The 21,015-nt window shown below is 39.0% G+C and overlaps 1 protein-coding gene across 2 annotated transcripts in view; it reads right to left on the bottom strand.

Moving 5' to 3' along the window:
• RFT1 (RFT1 homolog) overlaps nt 1-21,015 on the bottom strand; it is a 60,975-nt gene that overhangs the window by 9,183 nt on the left and 30,777 nt on the right. The window contains exons 2-10 of one of the 2 annotated variants that reach the window (XM_049826398.1): nt 7,706-7,810; nt 7,498-7,583; nt 6,747-6,863; nt 4,712-4,901; nt 4,008-4,109; nt 2,917-3,051; nt 1,919-1,997; nt 1,598-1,648; nt 35-165 (exon numbers count right to left, since the gene is read on the bottom strand). In XM_049826398.1, coding sequence (XP_049682355.1) covers nt 35-165; nt 1,598-1,648; nt 1,919-1,997; nt 2,917-3,051; nt 4,008-4,109; nt 4,712-4,901; nt 6,747-6,863; nt 7,498-7,583; nt 7,706-7,768 — 954 coding nt within the window. In that variant the 5' untranslated portion in view covers nt 7,769-7,810. Of the gene's footprint in view, nt 1-34; nt 166-1,597; nt 1,649-1,918; nt 1,998-2,916; nt 3,052-4,007; nt 4,110-4,711; nt 4,902-6,746; nt 6,864-6,906; nt 7,374-7,497; nt 7,584-7,705; nt 7,811-21,015 lie in introns of those variants that run through there. The other variant, XM_049826399.1, reaches the window with a different exon arrangement.

Genomic DNA, 21,015 nt, shown 5'->3' with positions numbered 1-21,015 from the left:
CATTTGACATTTAATTAATCCAAAATAAACATACCTGCTTCTGATCCTTTACATTCTTCCCTCTTTCCAACACTTTAGCAAAAAAGACATAAAAACTCTCCTCAATAGGCAAAAAGATAAACCTGGCCACCAGTGAACCAAGATTATTCACGATATCATATACACCTTTTGAAAAACAAAACAAAACAAAAAAAAAAAACAACAAGATAGCAGCAACCTGTAATTTTTTTAGACACATTTTAATTCCAAGTCTTTAACAATTACATGAATTATAATTTAACATTTCCACTGAAAAAAAGAGAAAAACAAGTGGAATTTAGTGCAACATTACAGCAGTATTCCCTAAAAATTCAGACAGTCACAGCAACCACAGCTCAAAATTACAAGGCCTGCTCATCGATGGCAAAGCTAGGACAAAAGCATCAACTACAGAGATGTGAATCTAGCCACAGCACCAAGCCACATTGAAAATTCTTACTGTAGAGGAAGTTAAAAGATCCTGATTAAATTCACTGAATGAGAACAGCAATGTAAGGATTCACTGATACATAAGAGAAAGATACCTATTTTTAGTGTGAAGTCCTTCTTTCATTTTACTTTTACTGAAGTGGAAGGGCAATCCTACATGACATTTTACCAGCACTTCCACCCTCAGCAAGATACTGCTCCAAACCTGCTAAGACATCTATGTATGTTTGTGTGTATATATATATACACACACACACACACACACACAGAGTACAGTCACTGAGAGCATACAAAGTCAGGCATATGGCTAAGTACGTACACTTTCACAGTGAAATAACAAAATAAGGTTCTGGCTGATTTCACAGGACTTGGAACCCCTGTTTCTCAACATTTTGAGAGTATAGGTATTTTTGTACTCTTTTAAAGACCCTCCAAGTAAAAGGCAGTTCAATCATTCTACAGGGGAGAAGGATCAGAAGCGCCCCCAGTTACTGGTGGCAAGCAAATATACTCAGTATTTATGGGGGAACATACTACTACCAGCAATTAAAAGTAATTCAAACTAGTCAAGAAACTTCTAACAGCGAGCCAACAATTACAGCCTATTTTCCTTCCCCAAGCCATAAAGACCCGAGGTGCTGGCAACTCAGTCATCTGAATGGCTACTGCCATACATTACTCTAACCACACTGAAGTCTTTTACAGAACATAATTCAGTTTTGAGATGCAATCCTATAAACAATGATGTTCTTGTCGTAACAGCTAACACAAATTCAAAAGGAAGACAGAAAACAGCAAGAAAACAGAATTACAAAAACTGAAGACCAACAACTATAACACACCAGATACTAATGAAGCTTTTTCTAAAAAGAAACAAGATACATGGTATCTCATATTCAATTGGAAAGTTTTGATTCAAAGAAAAAATAAAATTAAAATCCAGGCTCTTAAATGAAATTCTTTTCCATGCCTCTATCAGTCATTCTCTGAAATGTATCCCAAAGTCACAAAGGCTTTGAAATCTTCTCAGACTTTCAAGTTACATTCAAATACTTTCAGTCATTTTTAGAACCATCTGAAGAGCAGTGACTAAAACTGTGTCTCCACTCCACAATACCATCACACTTACCCTGATCTCCAAAATTCAACACGTTCAAAAAAGTCATCACATATCGTTCACCTGTAAGTTCAAAATAAAGAACTTAAGAACAAGTCCCTAATCTTTCCCAATACTTGTCCAGACACTTCCAACATTAAGTATTCAAGAGACAAAGTCAAACAGGACAGCACCTAGTTCAGAATACCCTCAAAAACTTCATTCAGGTTGGTAACATCTGCTGGCAACAGTCTCAAAGTCACATGCCTACACCTCCCCCAGCTTTCTCAAGCTTTAAGTCAATTTCGCAAATAATATTCACTAACCCTTCTCCATCACAACATCAAGCCTCACCTTCTGTCAAAATCTGTTTCAAGAAGGATTGTTTGAAGAAACTCCAAGTCAACCGTGCTTCCTTCCAGTTAACAAAGGTCTGCAAAAAAAAGTGGTACTGAAATGTAATGAACATGACTGAAACTACAGAGTAGAAATCAAAAAAACAAAACAAGCACAATATTCTAGGCTAGCTCTAACTGTACTGATGAGGAAAACCCATAATGTCATAGCTGCTTACAACTAATCTAAAACATTGATAATTCAGGCACCAATAGCACTCTGATCTGGCAAAGACTTTTTCCCTTGCTGAAAATTATTGCTGCAGATAAAGTACCCAGACAAGCTTTCCACAGAAAATACTATTCAAAGTTAGAGACTGCAGAAAAAAAATCCATGCTGTTTAGCATGCCAATATAACTTTCACCTTCACTGTAGATACAAACTGTTTACTGCTCTTCAAACCATCCCCACAAATCCTGCAACCAAGAACCACTTTATCTTTTCAATCTGCAAATCTTTTTCAAAATGTCTTCTTCCTCACTCTGTCTTTTCATTTCTTTCTTGCCTCATTTTCTTTTGAGAGGACATAAGAGATATTTCAGTATCCATAGGTTGCTGTGTACCACATTTATTTTGTGGAAAAGTCCAAGTACCAAAATTCATGGTAAAATAGTTGTGTTTTCTTTCCTCCCTCAGATCCCGTGATACCTGGTCATTCCCCTGCACACTATAGATATTCTATCTCCAGTTAATGGTTTGCACAAAGATACTAAGAGATAAGGCAGCAACAAGCCCATAACAACAGAAAAGTCAAGTTTCATAATGTTTTTCTGACAAGGATTTTATGGATACAAACCACGAAAAGAATTTGTAATTTATTTTTTTTTAAATCAGTCGTTATCTCTACAATGCAGAGATACCCTCAAAAATCACTCAATTAACTCCACTATCTCAAACAATTTTCAAAGCGCTCTCAAGAAAAAAATTAAAATCAAGAAATGAACTGTGCAACCTACCTCATCTTCCACCAAGTTAGGTAATAAAGCTTTCATTCTAGCAATTGGAAATGACTTCTTTGTTGCTTCAGGAGACCCCAAAAACATCACAAAGTAAGTTACATAGCATGTTACCAGAACACTGACATATAAAAGCTGGAAAGACAGGGAAGGAGAGAAGAAAAACAACCAGTGATATAAACTTACAAATGCAGAATTACATGCTAGGTTCCAAATTCAGTGAGAACAAAATGAAGTAGTCCTTATTCCTGTCAAATTTTAAACAAGCTAAAGACTTCAACTCCCCAAGAACAGTGCTGATTTTTTTTTATCTATAGGTTATCCTAGCTCTTTGCCAACTTTTATGTTCTATTCAGCATTTTTAGAATGATTATTTAAAGTCCAATTATAAAGCAATTATTCCCTCAGTCAAAAACCAAGTTGACAGAGTAGCTACCATCTACATCACTTTCTTCGATCAGTTATAAGCTACCTATTACAGCCACTGCAAAAACTGAACAAAAAAATAACCAAATGTCCACATCTGAGGTGGATCACATTTTCATTTAGATGATATTGCACAGGTGACAACCCTATTTTTCAGGTGCCAATATATACATTCTTCAGAAAAAGAAAAAGTTTTAATCCAATTACGTTACACATGATTAGCACCTTCTGATAAAGTGATATAGGTTGGCAGTACAGCCTGATAAAATCATGTGATTATAATCTTCTACACAGTAGAATACAAAGTCTAATATTAATACTTAAGCCAGGTAGTGAACAGAGTCTTCAAGCATTAGCATGTATACCTGATTAAGAAGAAGAGTTACATAAAACTTATACATAATAACAACATAACCTTATTTGCAAAACATGCCTTCACAGACAGAAGGTGCTTCCTTGTACATCCATTAAACTGCTCAGGGTCAAAGTGCCAAGTCAATAACGAGTATCAGGAAAATACTAAATACAAGTGCTAAATCTTAAACCTCCCAGGAGCATTTTCTCTCATCTCCTCGAAGTTATTTAGCAGGCTAAACGTCAAAGACAGCAGCAAATAAAAATTCAGATGAATCAAGAATTCATAGAAGACAACACAGGAAACTTACCTGAGCCACGGAAAAAACATAGAGGCCCCACTGAGGATAAAGGACTACTAAAATAACCGTCAAAATGCATTTTGACACTACTGAAAGGCTTTCAGCAATAACCTTTAAGAAAGAGAAAATAGAGAAGGTTTATTTTCTGCCAACTTAACCATACACAAACTTACAATACATTAGTTTCACACACAGAATTTATGCAGGAATATAAGATTTTCAAAGGCAATGTGACTGTCACAGAGTTTCTTTCTGCTGAGTTGGCCATCTTAGTATTTTCACTATAAATTTTCTTTTCTTGCATTTCACAATTCCTCTATTGCACTTTCCCGCTTCTTTGTATGGGACATAAGGGAGAAAATTTTGCTTGAGACAATCATGTTCTCAATTGTTGCATTTCACAATTTCATACCAACAATCAATCAAAATGCAAAACAGTAGAAGCTGTGTGCCTCTCCCTCCAATTAAAACTCATGATTAAGCATTTAATGATCATTAAGGTGATAATTTCTAAATAAACCAACTTTCCTGCTTTTACAGGTATAAATTTATATCTGTGTTACAACTATGTCATACAGTACTAAACAGTACACACAGTTTTGTGCGGTTTTTATATGCTTGAACATAGAAAGATCTAGTTCAAGAATCTGTTCTTTTTCAACAGAGAAACATAATTTCCCCCCATACGCATATACCCCATGTACTTCACTAACCTTAAGTCTCACAAACAAATGAGCTTGTGCTAAAACCCAGAACGGTTCTCCCAAAAGCTCAATAATTGCAGAAAGACCAAATGCCACTACACCAGCCTGATAATGAGGAACCACAGAAGGATCAGGTACTTCAAGCAAGTGTAGCCAGATGAAGCCCAAGAAAATAGACCAAAAAACACCAAGAGGGACTCTAAAAAGTTAACATAAAAACAAATCAATAGAAATGTTACCTTAGCAGAAAAAAAAACACCAAAGAAAATTAGATTAAAATGTCTTATATGGCCATAATAATTTTTAAAATAAGGCCCCAAGGAATTAACTTCTACTGTTACTATACCAAAAATACCTTCTTTTTTTTTTTTTTTGTAACAAATATCTTTAAGGCACTCTTTGCAAGACACAGGAAATGTTTTTTCTGACTTGCCTATTTTCTACTCAAGAACCTAACATAAGGTCAACTATCTGCATGTCTTGTTCACTAGGACCAAATAATTCTGATCCCACCATCAGCCTGCAGAATACTGCATCCCCCCCTCATTACTGCAATTTTTATAGGCTGTGGTTACCAGGGTTTTTGCAGACAAGCTTTGTTAGATCTTGCTGTAACAGATAAAGATGCCACCACTCCAACTGCTAGTCTCACTCTTCCAGAAATCACAGGTTCTCCGTATGCCAGTTTGCAATGCTCTACTGGAGCTCAGAGCTCCTTCGATTAGTGACTGTAGCTAAAAGCCAACCTAGGCACAGGAACGCAGATGCATATTACCTTCTGTTGACACTACTTCAGGAACACAATGCTTCTGGCAGAGTGCAGAAAGTTTTACATCATTGCAGCAGGATCTATTTGACCCACACATTATCAGTTCCCTAAGGTATTTGACATCAAGCTCCTAAGACATATTTCAGATCCTTCAAGAAAGTTAATCTTCATTTTAAGTTACGCTTCTCTACAAGGAAAAATTTGAAAAGAAAAGGTGCACACAGTCATTGTTGCCTCTACCATTTAATGCCCACCTGAAAGGCTGTCAAATAGCAGAAAATTGACTATAATACAGCAAAGAGAACTGATCCATTACATTTAAAATATTAGTACTAAACCCATCCCTGAAAGCGACAATCCCTCTTCTTTATACCTGGATGCAGATGTCCACACATAACCCCCCACTCCTGGGCCAGATCTAATTAACAGCTGTGCAGTTCCAGAGAAAGTCAGTAGGGCGCCCCAATGGAAGACTACTATTTTATCATGCAGGGGTAGTTTTCCAACGTATCAGGTAGGTAAACTTACTTCCCAGCCCACCTAATTGTGGCTGCACAGCTGCTAGATCTGACAAAGGGGAAGTAGCAGAGAGATGTATCTAGGAACCAGAAGGGACAAACAAGTCATAAAATCCACTTGGCTGCAACGTGCTATTACACTCTCCGGCTGCAACTTCACGGAGACTTTAAGCTAACCACTTTCTGCTACAACCGGCACTACAGTTGAAAGAAGTAGTCCTACTTACTCCTTGTTGCTTAATTCCAACTCTTTCTTTCACCTTTTTACATCTCTCCTACCCAACACAAACATTTATGTTGCCATGCCAATAAACTGCATCAGGGCTCAAGACTTTGAAAAAAATAGTTTGAAGGGTAAAAAAAATATATCTAAAGCAGCTTCACAAATGCACATCAAGTAGTAAAAGAGCAAGACTGAGCAGGCAGAGAAAGAAAGAGGACTATGTATTTGTGCAACAGGGTTTTCCTTTAACAACTACAACAGAAATGAAACTTCAGGCAAAGTGACAGAACAAATGGCTCCCGATAACACCTTTGGCAATGCACTTGCCCATGTGCTCCAAAAAGAGAACTAGTCCATAAATGCTAAAGCAACAGACTTGACCAGTTTCCTGCATCAGTCCTGAAACAATACCAAGACTACTAAATGTTCAATGTTGAAATAATTACCTCAGTAAATAATTGCTCTCATTTTATGAGCTCTCAGACAAGAATTAGAAATAAATTCCAAAGAACTACATTTTTAAAGGTATCTTACGTCAGCCACAATAGATTAATTGTTTTGGTCCAGTTTCGTTTTGTACTTCCACTCAAACAAGCTCTGCGAAATGCCTCCCTGGCTAGGAAGACAACTGTTGAATACAGTAGAGTTAGCCTAAAGGAAATGAGGAAAAAGAAAGAGAAAATTATTTCCTTACCTACTACTGCTGAAATCCATCATGCAGTAGCATCACTGGCAGTTTTTACACAGGACTGCTTGACACACAAATCCAACAGGTACGCAAAGAAAATATGGCGATATGAGATAAATTATCATCCTCTCGTAAAAAAGGAGGGGAAGTATTACATGTGATTATTCAAACAGCAAAAATACTTCAAGCACGCTATAAACCAAAAACACAGTTGAGAAATCTGTCACATAGCAACAGCACGTAATACGCAATTGCATCTGGCTTTTCGTCAGCAAGCTGATGCTTTAACGTGGAAAACAGGCCAGCAGCACCTTTGTTTCAGGCCAAAACAGAACTCGGGAGGCATTCAACGACCAAACATTGTAAAACCCCTAACGGCAAATTCAACAGCGTTATGCAAAGCATTATTAGGGACGCAGCCCGCAGACCAGAGCCCCCCGACATCCCGCACCAAACACAAACGCTTTCAAAAAGCCCCATCACGCCGGGAGACCTGTTCCCAGGGAAGCCTCACGTAGGTCAGGCTTCAGGCGAACAGCGCGGTCGGGATGCGGGACACGGGCTTCCAGCCCGGCTGCTCTTCATCCTCCTCCTCACCTCACGTTGACCACGCCGATCAGCTCTCTGGAGAGGTAGCGCAGAGTGAACGCGTTCAGCCCGAAGGTGACCACCCGGAACAGCACCTGTGAAGGAAGCCGCACGGGAAACACCTGCGGGCCGAGCGGGGCTGAGGCGGCTCCCGCCAGGCTCCGCGGAGCAGGCGGAGGAGGAGAAAGGAGGGAGGCGGCCCGGGGCGGCCCCGCACCTGCAGCAAAGCGCCGGAGGAGGCCAGCCGGGTGGTCTGGCGGAGCACGTCCCGCGAGGCCATCCGCTCCCCGCCCGGCCCGGCCCGACCCGGCCCTGCCCGGCCCTGCCCCGCCGGCAGGAAATGGCGGTGGCGCCGCCGCCGTCGCGCCGCGATCTCGTCAGCGCCGCCGGGACCGCCCCGGCCTGCGGGCGGAAAGCGGGCACGGGGCGCGACACCCGCGCCGAAGCGGGGGGAGCGGTCTGCTCATCGCGGGGCCCGTAATGGAGCAGGGTGAACGTCTGGCGGTTGAGTTACGCTTTTGACACCCGTGGTGAAACTTCCAACGTAAGCGGGCGCTCCAGGTGCTAAAACTAACGTCCAGCACCAGCTTTCTGCTTCGCAAGCAAGTGTTCCCCAAAAACTGCACGCTGGCCTAGGAGAAGAGACACCCTATTAAACAGAATTTTCTGACAAGTGCTATTTCCCAGAGATTTCTGAAAAACCTCTATGTGAGTTCCACCAATTCCTTTCTAAACGGAGGGCAAACCCACCAGTCTTCCCTGACTTAAGGAGTTAGACAACCGAAACTGAGGTAGAACACCCTCACTGCAGCAATAAAGTATCTGACTTCATTCTGTGGTTTAAAAAAAACCACACACACACGAAAAACACCACCAAACAAAAACACAAACCAAAACAAACAAGCAACCCCCCCAAACCCAAACAACCCACACCTTCAAATAGCAAACATGCAATTTAATTGTAACGGACTTGAATTTAAGAACACATTGACTTGAAGTCTTCCAAACAGGTAAGACTTTGGACTCAGTGTAATTCAGCACAGTAGCTCCAGACTATTTCAGATTATTATTTAAGCAGCAATATATAAAAGATTGTATCTATGTTACAGAGCGTTCCACTCAATAGCATGGCACTTCTGGCTCAGAAGTCACATTTTTCTTAGTAGTGCTACAGTTGAACTAAAACTTTTCATGTCTAACAGCAACTGCTGAAAAGAGCAGGGGCGGGGGGGGGGAGTATCTGAGCCCTACTTGATTTCAACTTTTTAATGACAAAATATGAACACCAACAGTTTAAATCAGTATCTTAAGCTAGATAACCAACCAAAATTCTTCAAGCTCATACAAAAGAGAAGCTGTCTCTCTGTCAATTTTGTCATCTGCATGAAATCCCCTCCTCCTCTGAGGCATTACACCCACCACTTGATTCTTTCCGTGTTCAGAGTAAAGTTTTCCAGATTTTTTTTTTTTCCTTTCGCCATTTTTCCTGAGAACATTAAGTAATCTGGAAGTGGTGTATACATGTGGATGTCGGTGGCAGAGGAGGATATCCTATGAATTCTTTTCAGCGTGATACTAATATCAGGAACACCTAACCTGTAAAAACCTAACAAAAAGATATTATCCCATTGTAAAGATGGGGACATGGGGACAGAGAGAAGAAACTCATCTGTGTTGGGTAATTGCAGACATAGGAAGAGACCTCAGAGATCTTGGCTTACAGGAGGGTATTCTAGCTAGAAGGGAGGAAACACTGTCATCTCCCACCTCCTTTAGGCAGTTTTCCAGTTCTCAAATGGAAAAGGCAATTAAAAATGTTGTCGTAACTCAGGCTCTGGGCCTTTCTTAGTGGCAGTAATGGTGTCAGCAGAAATCAAAAGACTTCCAGTATGTTATGGCTTGTGCTGATGTCAATAGGGGTGGTTGCAACTGTGCAGATTAAAACCCATCACAAATTACCAGATATGCTGCACAGGGAAACAAAAATGCAGTTGAGAAGCATAAAGCGTGCAGCATCTACCAACACTCCAGTAAGGATTCAGGGTATTCTCTCTCTACATATACACAAACATTTTCACAACAAAAGTAGGAAACTTCAAGGAACAAAACAGGAGAAATCAGTATGCTAACTTGAGGCAATAGTCCAACCTTTTCAGGAATCTGCCATGGACAACAGTAAGTGACAGCTAGTGATGTTTTCTTGGACAGTTTGGCTTATCACCTCATAAAGCTGAAACAGGAACAGCTGCAAAGCATGGGGAGGTGGAAAAAGAAGATAAACAACTAACTTCGACTGCTTTTAATAGGAACCAGCTTTGCCACTTTACAGCCTTTTGGCATTAATGCATTTAAGCCACTAGATGGCAAACGGCCTTTGAGGCAGCCAGCAGCAAGACACACTGGTCAGTCCCCTCAGCACATGCTGGAGGTTAGACTGAAAGTGAGCATTTTTACTCCAGTAGCATCTTTCAGATTCTGCTGCAGGTTATGTCAGAACAATAGTTAGAATAGGCCAACTCATAATAGCAATGTGGCACAACACAAGTCAAAATCAGAGTAAGAGCAGTATTTCAAACTTACAAATTGACCTGTCAGCTAACTTGATTTTATTCACAACTGTGTGAGAGCAGGCTTAACAACTGAGCTGACAGAAGATGCTTATTTTTAGTAACATTATTTGAGAATAGGTATAACTTAAAAGGAGGACCGAGTTACTGAACTGGCAATACGGTGTCAAGAAAGCTTTACGAGAATATGCAGTCAAAACAATTGTTCTCCAATTCCCACAACAGGCAATGTCCACAGGAACGCTGCTGCATCCTCTCACTGCAACATATATTCCTTTTGGTTGTCTTGAGGCAACTGTTTGTGGCAGCATACTCTAAAATAGTTTACTTTCCTTAACAGCAAAGGAGGCAAGATAAACTAAACTACTTCCAGAGTTAGGCTGCATATGGAACTAAACTAGGCTAGATGTTCCTCCAGCACAGAACACACACCTTGGCTTTGGACAATGGGATAAAACCCTGTTGTTATTATTAGAGCTATGCGGAACCTCTACGGCAGAGAGAACCCCTTTGAGCTACTACCTCTTCCAAAGCTAAAACAGTCCAAAAAGATCAGACAGTTGTATATACAGACCTTAGAATGAGTTGGGATTATTCCTTCAGACTTTCAAAATGAAAAATCTTCATGTTTCAGTAGGTCAGTAGCTGTGTTCCACTTGAGATAACTGTATTTCATTACCCCATTAATAAAGTATTTCAAGATGAAAGGTGGACTTCAACTTCACATCACAACCTTTACATAAATTTAGAGTAATCCAGAAAATTTAAAACCTCTTAAGAGCAGTTAGAGACCTTCCACTTCCTTCAGAGGGGAAATCCTCTTCAGCTAAAATATTATAGCTAATGTCCTTCAGGACAAAAATTCCCAAATTAATGACAAAGTGAGACTGGAAAGCAGGAATCTATTAAATCAGCAGTGAGACCTTGAAATAAGACTGATCAGTTGGAGCTTCTCATCTGTTCTAAAACAAAGATCTCATTGCAGAACCAAAAGAAAATCCAGTATAAATTATCAATAGTAAATTTGCATTTTATTGCAAATAAAAACCCAAATATATACTTCACTTTATAGCTAGTAATATATTTTAATATATATAATAATATATAATTATTAATATAAAGAAACCCACTTCAATTTATTTGTGGGTTTCCTTTCCCTTAAAGGTCCCCCAAGGAATCAAGTTAGAAAACCAACTGTGCTATGAAATAATAGGCAAAGTTCTCTGCTGCTGCCCGATACCTCCTAGAATAGTGCATGCTACAACACAAAATGACAGACTAGGCTCTGCAGCTGCTGAAAGTTTTTAGCTTTGCAGTCCAGACCGATTTTAGAAACAAACAAAATACTCAAAACCCCTGGTGCTGGCTGAGAAACCTTCCCCCTCAACAGCATCCTGTCCAGTTGATTCAGTGCAAAGACCAAGCAAGATCCCCGACACCCACAGGGAGCAGCCAAATGCTGCTGCTCATGTGCCCAGCCCTGCTCTGTGCCTCTGCAGCTGGAAGGAGAGGCTCTGAGGGCAGCAGGCCTTCCCAATAGCATGTACTGCATTAAGAGACAGACACACACTTCTCTTCCCATCTCTCTGGCCTGCCGCGTGATTCTGTCTCACGGCTGGACATGTGGATTCTAGCAAAGGAGACGAGTGGGTACAGAACTGGAGCTGTACACTACTGGCTCAGCAGAGCTCACTTATCACAATACTCCACACTTTGTAGGGAGTGTGACACTTGACAGAACTGCTCTGCCTCTGCTACAAGTCCGCACTTTGCCATTTGATGAATGAGGACAAAATACTTTATTCCTGGGACGGCAAAAGATTGTTTTCCCTATACTGCTCAGAAGCCTTGTGCCAGCATAGGACAAGTTATGTTAAGTCTGGTTTTAATTCTCTTTGTTTCTTTTTTAAAAATAATGCACAGAAGAGATCTGTCTCTGTATTCCTGATCAGATAAAGCTTGTTCCTTTACAGAAATAACAAGGAGGTTGGGGTCAAAGCAAGGAGTCACATGGAGACTTACCAGACTAGGGACTAAATCTCATTAAGCTTTCTTCCCTCCTCTGAGCATCCCTCTCAGATCAGGGATGTATCTGGGCCTGAGGATGTAAAATTTCCAACTCAGTTCAGAACTGCAGGAAGCAAAAGAAGAGAATCACAGGCCATTCACTAGCAAAGGACACACTAGGAGTTACTGCTGTGGGAGTTTCTCTTCCCTCCAACCAAAGTGTGCCCAGAGGACTTTTTAGATTAGTTTCCTCAGGCATTGTGGACTGAGTTAATCTCTCTCTGCATGTTAAATCGTTAAATAACAATTCACTTTTTTTTTTTTTTCCCTGGCTGCATTATTAGTTCAGCAAGGATTTAATTTACATCCTTTCTTTGGGATGGAAGAATAAATGGGCTTTCTGAAGAATGCAGAGCAGTGGTTTTTTCTGCGATATGCAACATTTGAAAAATGCACTGTCTCGGCTTTCCAGAGTAGCCTTTGATATTCTAGTGTTAGCGTTAATTTTCCTCACACATTTTCACAGTGCATTGGCCTTCAGTGCACCATTTATATGTAATTTGACCAACTGGTTTTGCTGCCTTATCAATTTCACCTTTAAGTTCAACTTTTATTTATTGGAAGATTTTATGTATTAAGCATATGGAAGATTGACACTTTCTTATATGCAAAATGTAATGTAAACCAATGTTCAACTCAAAGGAAAAGCAAAAAAAAATGCAGCAAATATAGAAGTCAAATAGTAAAATATTTAAGGATGGGATAGTGCTAAGTTTTCAAAAACCGTGCCAAATTATTATACTGCATACTTTACAGTAGATTAGACAGCTTGTAAGAAATAGTATACATGATTAAAAGAGCAAAAATGAGTGTTCTGCACAATGCAGTCTACTTCTAATAAGCTTTACGCTTTTCTTGTTCTCTTTGCAATTTAAAAATCTGTAACATTCAAAATACATTCTAAAAGTCTACAGAAACCTCCAAGTTCTTTAATCTGGGGGAAGTAATAAAGTCCAGTAGTTTTGTCACTGGAACTGGCAAGCTCCTTGCTTAAAATTCTTGCAAAATTTGTACATTCCTTAAACATGTACATAATCAATTCTGCACAATCGTTACTGTCCTGTGTGTTCTAAAACTAAGCATTTCCTTTGTATGTACTTATGTATGTTCAACTGAAGATGATTTCTATTTTGCCTTCCTCAAGGATAGAAATACAGCCATTTTCGCTATGATCTGACTAACAGTCTCTGCCTTACCTGCCTCTTAACTTGCTTAGGAAACTTTGTATCAGCCCCTCACTGCCAACACTGAATAGAAAATTTATCCAATTTCTGTGTGCTTTGGAAGCCTATCAATACATAAAATGAGAAAACTAACATGGAACATCTCTTGATCTTTTTGGAAAGCTTGTAATGTCAGCAGTAATCATAAATAAGAAGTTCCCTTGTGGATTGTTTCCTTCACCTTGTAAAGTATTACCTGCCTTCATTTATTGTTCATGTCAGATATACACAACTTGAACTATCACTATGATAACTACTGTTTCTGGACAGTAGTATATCCCAAATTCTAACCTACAAACCCTCAGTTATAAAGGTGGTGATGAGTAAGTGCTGAGGCAACACATGTACATTTTTCCTCCTTCCTATGCATTCTGTAAAATTAACTTCACAGTTATACTTGCTGCTGCAGATTTGGTGTTGACTCATGCATTTCTAGTGAACATACAGAAGTGTTTTCTGGAGCATAATAGCCATAGTAAAGTTATAGAAACAGATTTTGCAGCTGTGAGCACTTGCACTTGAAAAATCTCTACTAGCTAGTACTTGGCATCTTTACACTACAAAATCATTCCATAAGCTCCAGGCTACCTCCCTTGAGGAAAAACATACTTGAAAGATAGAGAGGTGCAGAAAGCCTACAAAAGAGACTTCTACTTGCTATACAAACACATACATTCACAAACACTATTTGCTTTAATAGTCACATAGAAATAAGGCTTTGTTCATTAAAACAGTTCACAGCTGTTGAGTACTCATGCAGAATGATCCTCCTATATTTCAGAATTCAACAAGAAGTGTTATTAAACTTGCTTTGACCTCAGCATGACTTGTTTGTGCATTAAACAGCCTTAAGACTTTTAAAATCAACAGTGACAATAACTCAATGAACATGGCAAAATACACAGTGGAAGGATTCAACTGGCAAGTGTTTCTGAAATACACATTAGAGGAGTTTAGATTCTTAAAAGGCACTGAATACAAGATATTCCTGTTAAATATTCCAGTTTCTCTTTCCTTTTGTTGAGTCACCTGAAGAGTTACTTTTGAAGTAGATGGAGACATGCAGGAGTTATTCTTAACAACCAGAAGGATATCTGACACAAAACAGTGTTTTTGTTACTTATGTAATTCAGCATCTAGGAGAAGAATAGCTTAAAGGAATGCCTTATAAAGGTTGAGAATACAGAACTTGTGAGTCACCATACACTGCCTTCAAATTATATTTGTAAGATATTATATAATATTGTGCATGATCACCTGTAGAACAGAATTAATTATGAGTCAGGTATCTCTTCACGACATTTATTTCTATCTCACTTGAGAGCTGACTTCCATTCTTCACTGAAATAACCCCTCTGAGCAAGACAGTGATTAGTCTGACAAATTGACAGACTAAAATATCTCCATCCCCCTTTATGGGACCTCGCCTAGCATTCATCACAGTTATGGCTAAGTGAAATACATTTTTTTGGATTCCTCTTATTCCTTAGTGACAAGCAAGGAATCTCTTAAATAAAACAGTCCCATCATTTGTTTACCTATTCAGTTTCAGAAACTCCCACATTATCCTTCAACAGTTAAACTGCACTTTCAGTACAAAAACCTGAAATCCAGTTAGGGAAAAAAAAAAAAAAACCAAAACAAACAAACCCACAAAAAACCTCACTAGCAATACAGGAAGCAGAACTTAACACTACGCCCAGCAGACCTTTCTCAGCTACAAATAAGGGAAAAGGAGAGCTCCCAAAAAGCCTATTTACCTTTTAGTGGGAGGTCAACTAAGACCAACTTTCTGATATAGAAGAACAATATTGAGAGTCAAAATCATCTCTGCCTCTAATCCAGATGTCCATATAGTCAAGTTACTGAGCTTCATTGCCTCCATTTGAATTGAAAACATGACTTCATTGCAGGTCTTTCTCTTCAGACGAAAGTACAATTATTCTCTCATAGCTCAAGGAGAACCAAGGTCACAAGACAACTCACCTTGACAAGTCCTACTGTTTTCAGTTCCTTAGGATCAAAACTCTACTCTCCAAGTTTAGCTTCACTGCCATCCTAGCTGGCTCAGTCTGTAGGCTTATACAGAACAAACAAACATGGGATGGCTTAGGTCTGAAGACACCAGCTGTCCCCAAACATCACAGTTCTGGTGATGAACAAATAGAAAAGACAAGTGAGATTAGTCATCACATGTTTCTGCAAGTCTTCAAACACAAGATCTTGTGTCATGCTAACAATGTTAGGGGATTTCCCCAACCTTGCCCCTTAAGTAGATTGTAAAGTAGAACTCCCCTCTTGCTTCCATACCAAATAAGCTGTTCTATTTCCTCTTAAAGACATACTTTTTCTCAGCTATGCCAGTCACTCTGAGTTTGTGCGCTAAGCAGTCAAGTAGAAAAAAGTACTTCCCTTCATTTAGCCAAGTTGTAACTGTATTACCAATTGAAACATGATGTGTCAACAGTTTATCTGTAATTTGGAAAAAAAAAAAAGACAGAAATTAACATATCCACTCTCACTACTATGATGTGGTTGAGGGGGTGATTATTTGGGAGTTTTTTAAGCAACAGGTATATTGGGCTAAATTCATAATTGGAATAAAGCCCCTAAAGATAACAGCAGCAATCAACTGTTGCCTCAACTGGGCTATGCATTTTAGCTTCCTCTCTCCCTCTACAGGTTCATGGTTTAGTTGCAGAGGGTAAAAATATGCCCATTACAATAGAAAACGCTGTCATCCTTTAATGCATTCCTGATCATGCCTACATCCTGGTGAAAAGATTGGTTGTAGTACTGTCAAAACACTTGGGCATAAATTATTAAGGCAGCTCACTCAGAAATACAGGAGGTATAGCTTTAACATGACTAGAAAGGCACTCTAGACGCATTTAATAGGCTGTTTCCTTCCCCTGATAATCATATGAGGGCCGCATGGGCACCTTGATGCTGGTATCTTTATATTCTCTATAATTCCTATGTTCCTAAGGACTTATACTGTGAAAGAAAAGAGCTATATATGCTACCAGATATTCCATTTTACCAGAAAGTCTGCATCCCTACCAAGAGTCATGGTTTGACTTCTTGCCCAATGGAAAAGATGTTGGAAACAAACACAGTCAACTCTATAGCCCACAAGAAGCGAAAGTAACCCAATCAAAAACCAAAAGTAGACCTTCCCAGGTTTATCCAAGTTCAAAATCCTTAGGAAAATTTCTTGTCCTTACCAAAAGGGAGAAACTCTAAATGAGTCGTAGACAAAACTGCTCATACCAGATCAAAAGAGCTGGATATCCCTCTCACAAATACTGGTGTCCACACACAGCAACATACGTGCCTGGTAAGAAAAGCCATACCCTGGCTCTTGTATTCTGCTGTTACATCTACAACTATTACTTATACCAGAAGAGAAATACCACTAAATGGAAGAAATCTTGTCTTCCTGACTTCATAAGCATTGTGTTAGAAAGCTAAATGCACAGCATACAACGCACTATTAATCTGGAGCCATAATCTGTTACTATTACATTTAACTCACTGTTCTGCAGCTTGTAGGTCACGGTTGACACCACATTTCTTTCATCAGCAGATTTCAAAAGCACGGCATACTTCACCATGCATTTTTAGATCTCCATGTCCATCCCACTTAAACATAAATTTTAAATTGTTTTCTTAGAAATCAATAATATCAGATGCTCATTGTAAGAGATGTCACAGGAGTCGTTTAAAGTTTTCATGCATGGTAGAATACTCCCACTCACATCCTGAAGAATGTGGGGAGGTTCAAACAAAAGGATCTGACCACACGTCTAAGACTAAACCAGCAACGTCTATCTTCTTCTACCCACACCATAGTCCTAAAACTTAATGTCTATTATGAAACAAGTACCTTTCCATCTGCATGCAAAACTCACTGTTTTATGTTATCAGTCTTCCTGGGAATCCAATAGAAAAAGCAAGAAATTGTTAGTGGCAAAGAGTTAGTGGCAAACTAACTCTTGAAAACCCTTCCATCACAGACACACAGAAAACCTTGCAACATTCCTATATAAACATTTAGGAATACATGTCCCTTTTGACTATTCCACTGACACTGTAACCTCAGACATTGACTCTAATCACTTCATCCTCTCTCAGATACTAAATGGTACTCTGCTTTGTTCTGTAATGTTATTGATAATGTTTTTGAATGCTACACGCACGTTTACTGGAGCCTGGGAAAGTGCTAGTCAGGAAATTATGTAAGAAATGAACCTTATTTTCTTACTGCAATTCCAGCGGTTTTCCAAATCTTCGTGTCACTAATTGCACATGATTATCCACAAAGAAAAGGGAGTTATTCTAACTAAACAATGTAATTAATTCCATTATACAGAATACATAATTTGCATCAATATAGGCCCAAAAATCTCAGGTGCCTTAGTAATCCGTAATGATGTAAAGTAAACAATCCTTTTCATTATGTAATTCTGGGTTTTTCAGTCTGTTCAAAATTGCTCATCCTTGCATATTGGTTTTTCAAACACGCTCTTAGTTACTCAAAAGAACATTGACATTAGCAGGATGAAACCTGTTGAGTCTGACTTTAAAAAAGGGACAATTTTAAAATAACTTCATATTTTTGTATCTCCCCCCCCCACTGCTCAAGAACTGTCCACTTTTTAAAGACCATCATCAGTTGTGACTGCTAGTTGCAGACTTGTATAGTAGCTTCTCTTTATGAATAAAACTGTTTGCTTTGAAGTACCATTTAATGGTTTGCTTCCCTAATGTGACATTTTATATTCTTTCTTGTACCAAAAGAAGTGGAGTGGTTTTGGGTGTTACAGGCTGCTAAAACTGAAATCTACACTGATGGAATTGCTTCTGAATAGTTATGTAATAAGTAATTGTAAATTTGACAATGGAAAACACTGCCAAAGCAGTGAAAGCTATTCAAAACCTCAGATTTTGTTCTCAGCATATTACTAAAAATCATAGGCTGTTTCCTGCTTTTTGTGTGGATAACAAACACATGAAGATTCATGGGGGGGAGGGGGGAGGGGGCAGGGAATCAAACTCATTCACTTTACTTGCTTTTCCACAATCCAGATTTATGTTCAGTCACTTTTCACCTCCGAGACAAAATCTCGCATCATTGAAGAGAGAAGGCTAAATCATTTATTTAAAGGTAATTCCCTTTGATCACCTTAATAATGTAGACACACATAAGGAGGTTAAGGAGGTTACAGCTGGGTAGTGCAGTGGAACAGACAAAAGCTCAAAATTCAGTTAAGAAAACAGTAAGCATGCTCTTTGCTAATACCATCATCAGTGGTTTTTTTCTACAAATGCTAACAAAGTAACAAGCACAGCAGTGTAAAAAACAAGTACTATGCTAATAGTGGGGCATAGGGTACTCATGCATGGCTACTCTTCCACTGGTAAAGGAAGGTGCTCTTTGCTATTATGCTTTTTGTTTCAAAACTGAAAACGAGATACTTCCCAACATACAGTAAAACAAAAAAAAAGAATAAAGTTACTTCAAAAGTCACTACATGAAATGGACAATAGAAGACTGCTCAATACTTCATTATATTGCAAAAGGAGAAAGAAAGGTCTTGAAAACAAATGAGACTTATTGCATCAATAATTTTCAAAAGAATGATGATTCTATATTTAGAAAATAAGTCAGACACTGGATTTCACAACCATATGTGGAAAACATTAAAGGGAAAACTGGAGGGGATTGCCAAGGCAGTGTGGGGCCAAGAATTACTATTTTTTTTACACCCACCCCAAAACACAGGCGGGGGAGAGGCAGGGGAGAGGGGACAAGTTTCACATAGCTTTCCTCTGCAACTACTGCTAAAATAAATTTGACTAGCAATACGCAAAAACTGTCAGTGCTGGACTGCTACAGAGACTGAATTATGCTGACAGCACCAGAACTAGTTGGGCAATTTTGGGACAGTTTCCAGCATTACTGCCCAGTTTCTGCTGGCTTATGAATAAATAGGAAATTTCAGTCTAATTATTCCAATGCAATTTGTGAGCTGAAGAGACAGTAGATGGAACAGCAAGACTTCCCAGTCTTCCCTTAGAAGTGCATGAGAGGATTTTTACAGTCAATAAGCAGTGCACGTTAGCCAGAATTTTACTGTGAACAGCAGAAAATTTGCGACTATACTGTCAACATAGCTAAAAGTGAATGGCCAGAATATGCATTGTTACCACTTTCTTCTGAATATGTGTACCAATAATAGCAAAAAGGATCTTGCTTATAGCCCTCAAAACATTACTTCACTATTAGTTCCTTCCTTTTTGAGAAAAGATTACACTTAGTGAAAATTTGTACAACTTAAAAAGCCAAACTTTTTTTTTGAGCCCATCCAATTCTGCCAAAAGGCATATGGTCCCGTTGGCACTTACTCTATTCAATCCTTCGCACATTCAGAGCATCATATCAATATTGATTAATTGTCAGAAGAATGCTTGTATGAGACAAGCAACTAGAAATATGACAGCCAGATGCTATAAACAGCACTGTATTCAATCAGATCATCATCTTATCTTATCACTGCTTTTCCTTAGTATTTTCAGCCTGGATAGTGTAACTTAAGTCGCATATTTTCAATAAGCATACAACACAGTACACATCTATGTAATTAACTACAAGTTGCAAAGTGAATGAATCATGGCAGGTAGGGGGAATGGAGCACATCATTCCTTTGTAAAATTAGAAAAAATCTTGGGATTTTTATTTGAAAACTATGCAATGCAATTCCTAAACTTCCTTTTCATCCCAATGTTTCCCAGATACTTTGTCCTTCACAAGACTGCATTTGCCTCTAGGGAAAACACGGTATTTCCACTGTTCAAGCATTACAACTTGGCAGGGCAGAAGAGGAAATAAAGCATATTTAACTAAGTGAAACTGCAAATTGCATTTAGAGACTGAAATAATGCAGAGAGACTAAGAGTGAATGTCCTCTTAAAAAAAAATGGCACAGAGGTTTTAAGAGCCACAGCTTGTGAGCTGTCTTCCTTTTTGTCACTAGTGAAGGAGCAATGCTGGCTCCTTAAAAGGATGTCTGTGTGATCCTTCCATTCTCTAAGGCAAAATATGAGAGGGATCAGATGACTCATTAGGGATCAAGACCTCACAGGACCTACTAACACTGCATCTCCAAGCAAAGAGTGAGCACATGTAGAACTCCTCACAATACTCCTATGGGAAGGTATGTACTGAAGGAATCAAGAGGAAATTGGGAAACAGACTGAAACCGGGAACCCTGGGAAACAGACTGAAAATGCTTAGACTCTGAAAGGACAAAATATATGGTTTTAGTTTACTGTTTTGCCTTCTCAGCAAAACAATCACAAGTCAGCCAGAACTAAAAGCAGTTCTGGTACTAAGTCATACTCCCACTACCTGGAACGAGGGTGGTGTTGCTTAGTGATCTGTCTTCATACACCGTTGAAGAAATGGGGAACAAATTTGCACATGTCAGAATACCAACAGAGATTTCACAACTAATATCTTTATATTCTTCTTCTCAAAATCAGTCAGGACAGTCACATTTCAAAGATGACAGCTGCCTTGACTGACCAATTTTTAGACTAACTACTCATGCAGTGACTCTTTAGCTCTTCTGCCACATTATAAAACAGCAAGCATTAGATATCTT

This window comes from Accipiter gentilis, chromosome 23 (assembly GCF_929443795.1).
Source record: "Accipiter gentilis chromosome 23, bAccGen1.1, whole genome shotgun sequence".
In the NCBI taxonomy this organism is placed as follows: domain Eukaryota; kingdom Metazoa; phylum Chordata; class Aves; order Accipitriformes; family Accipitridae; genus Astur; species Astur gentilis.
The sequence above is the reverse complement of the archived record's forward strand: the minus strand, read 5'-3'. Positions and strand labels throughout refer to the sequence as shown.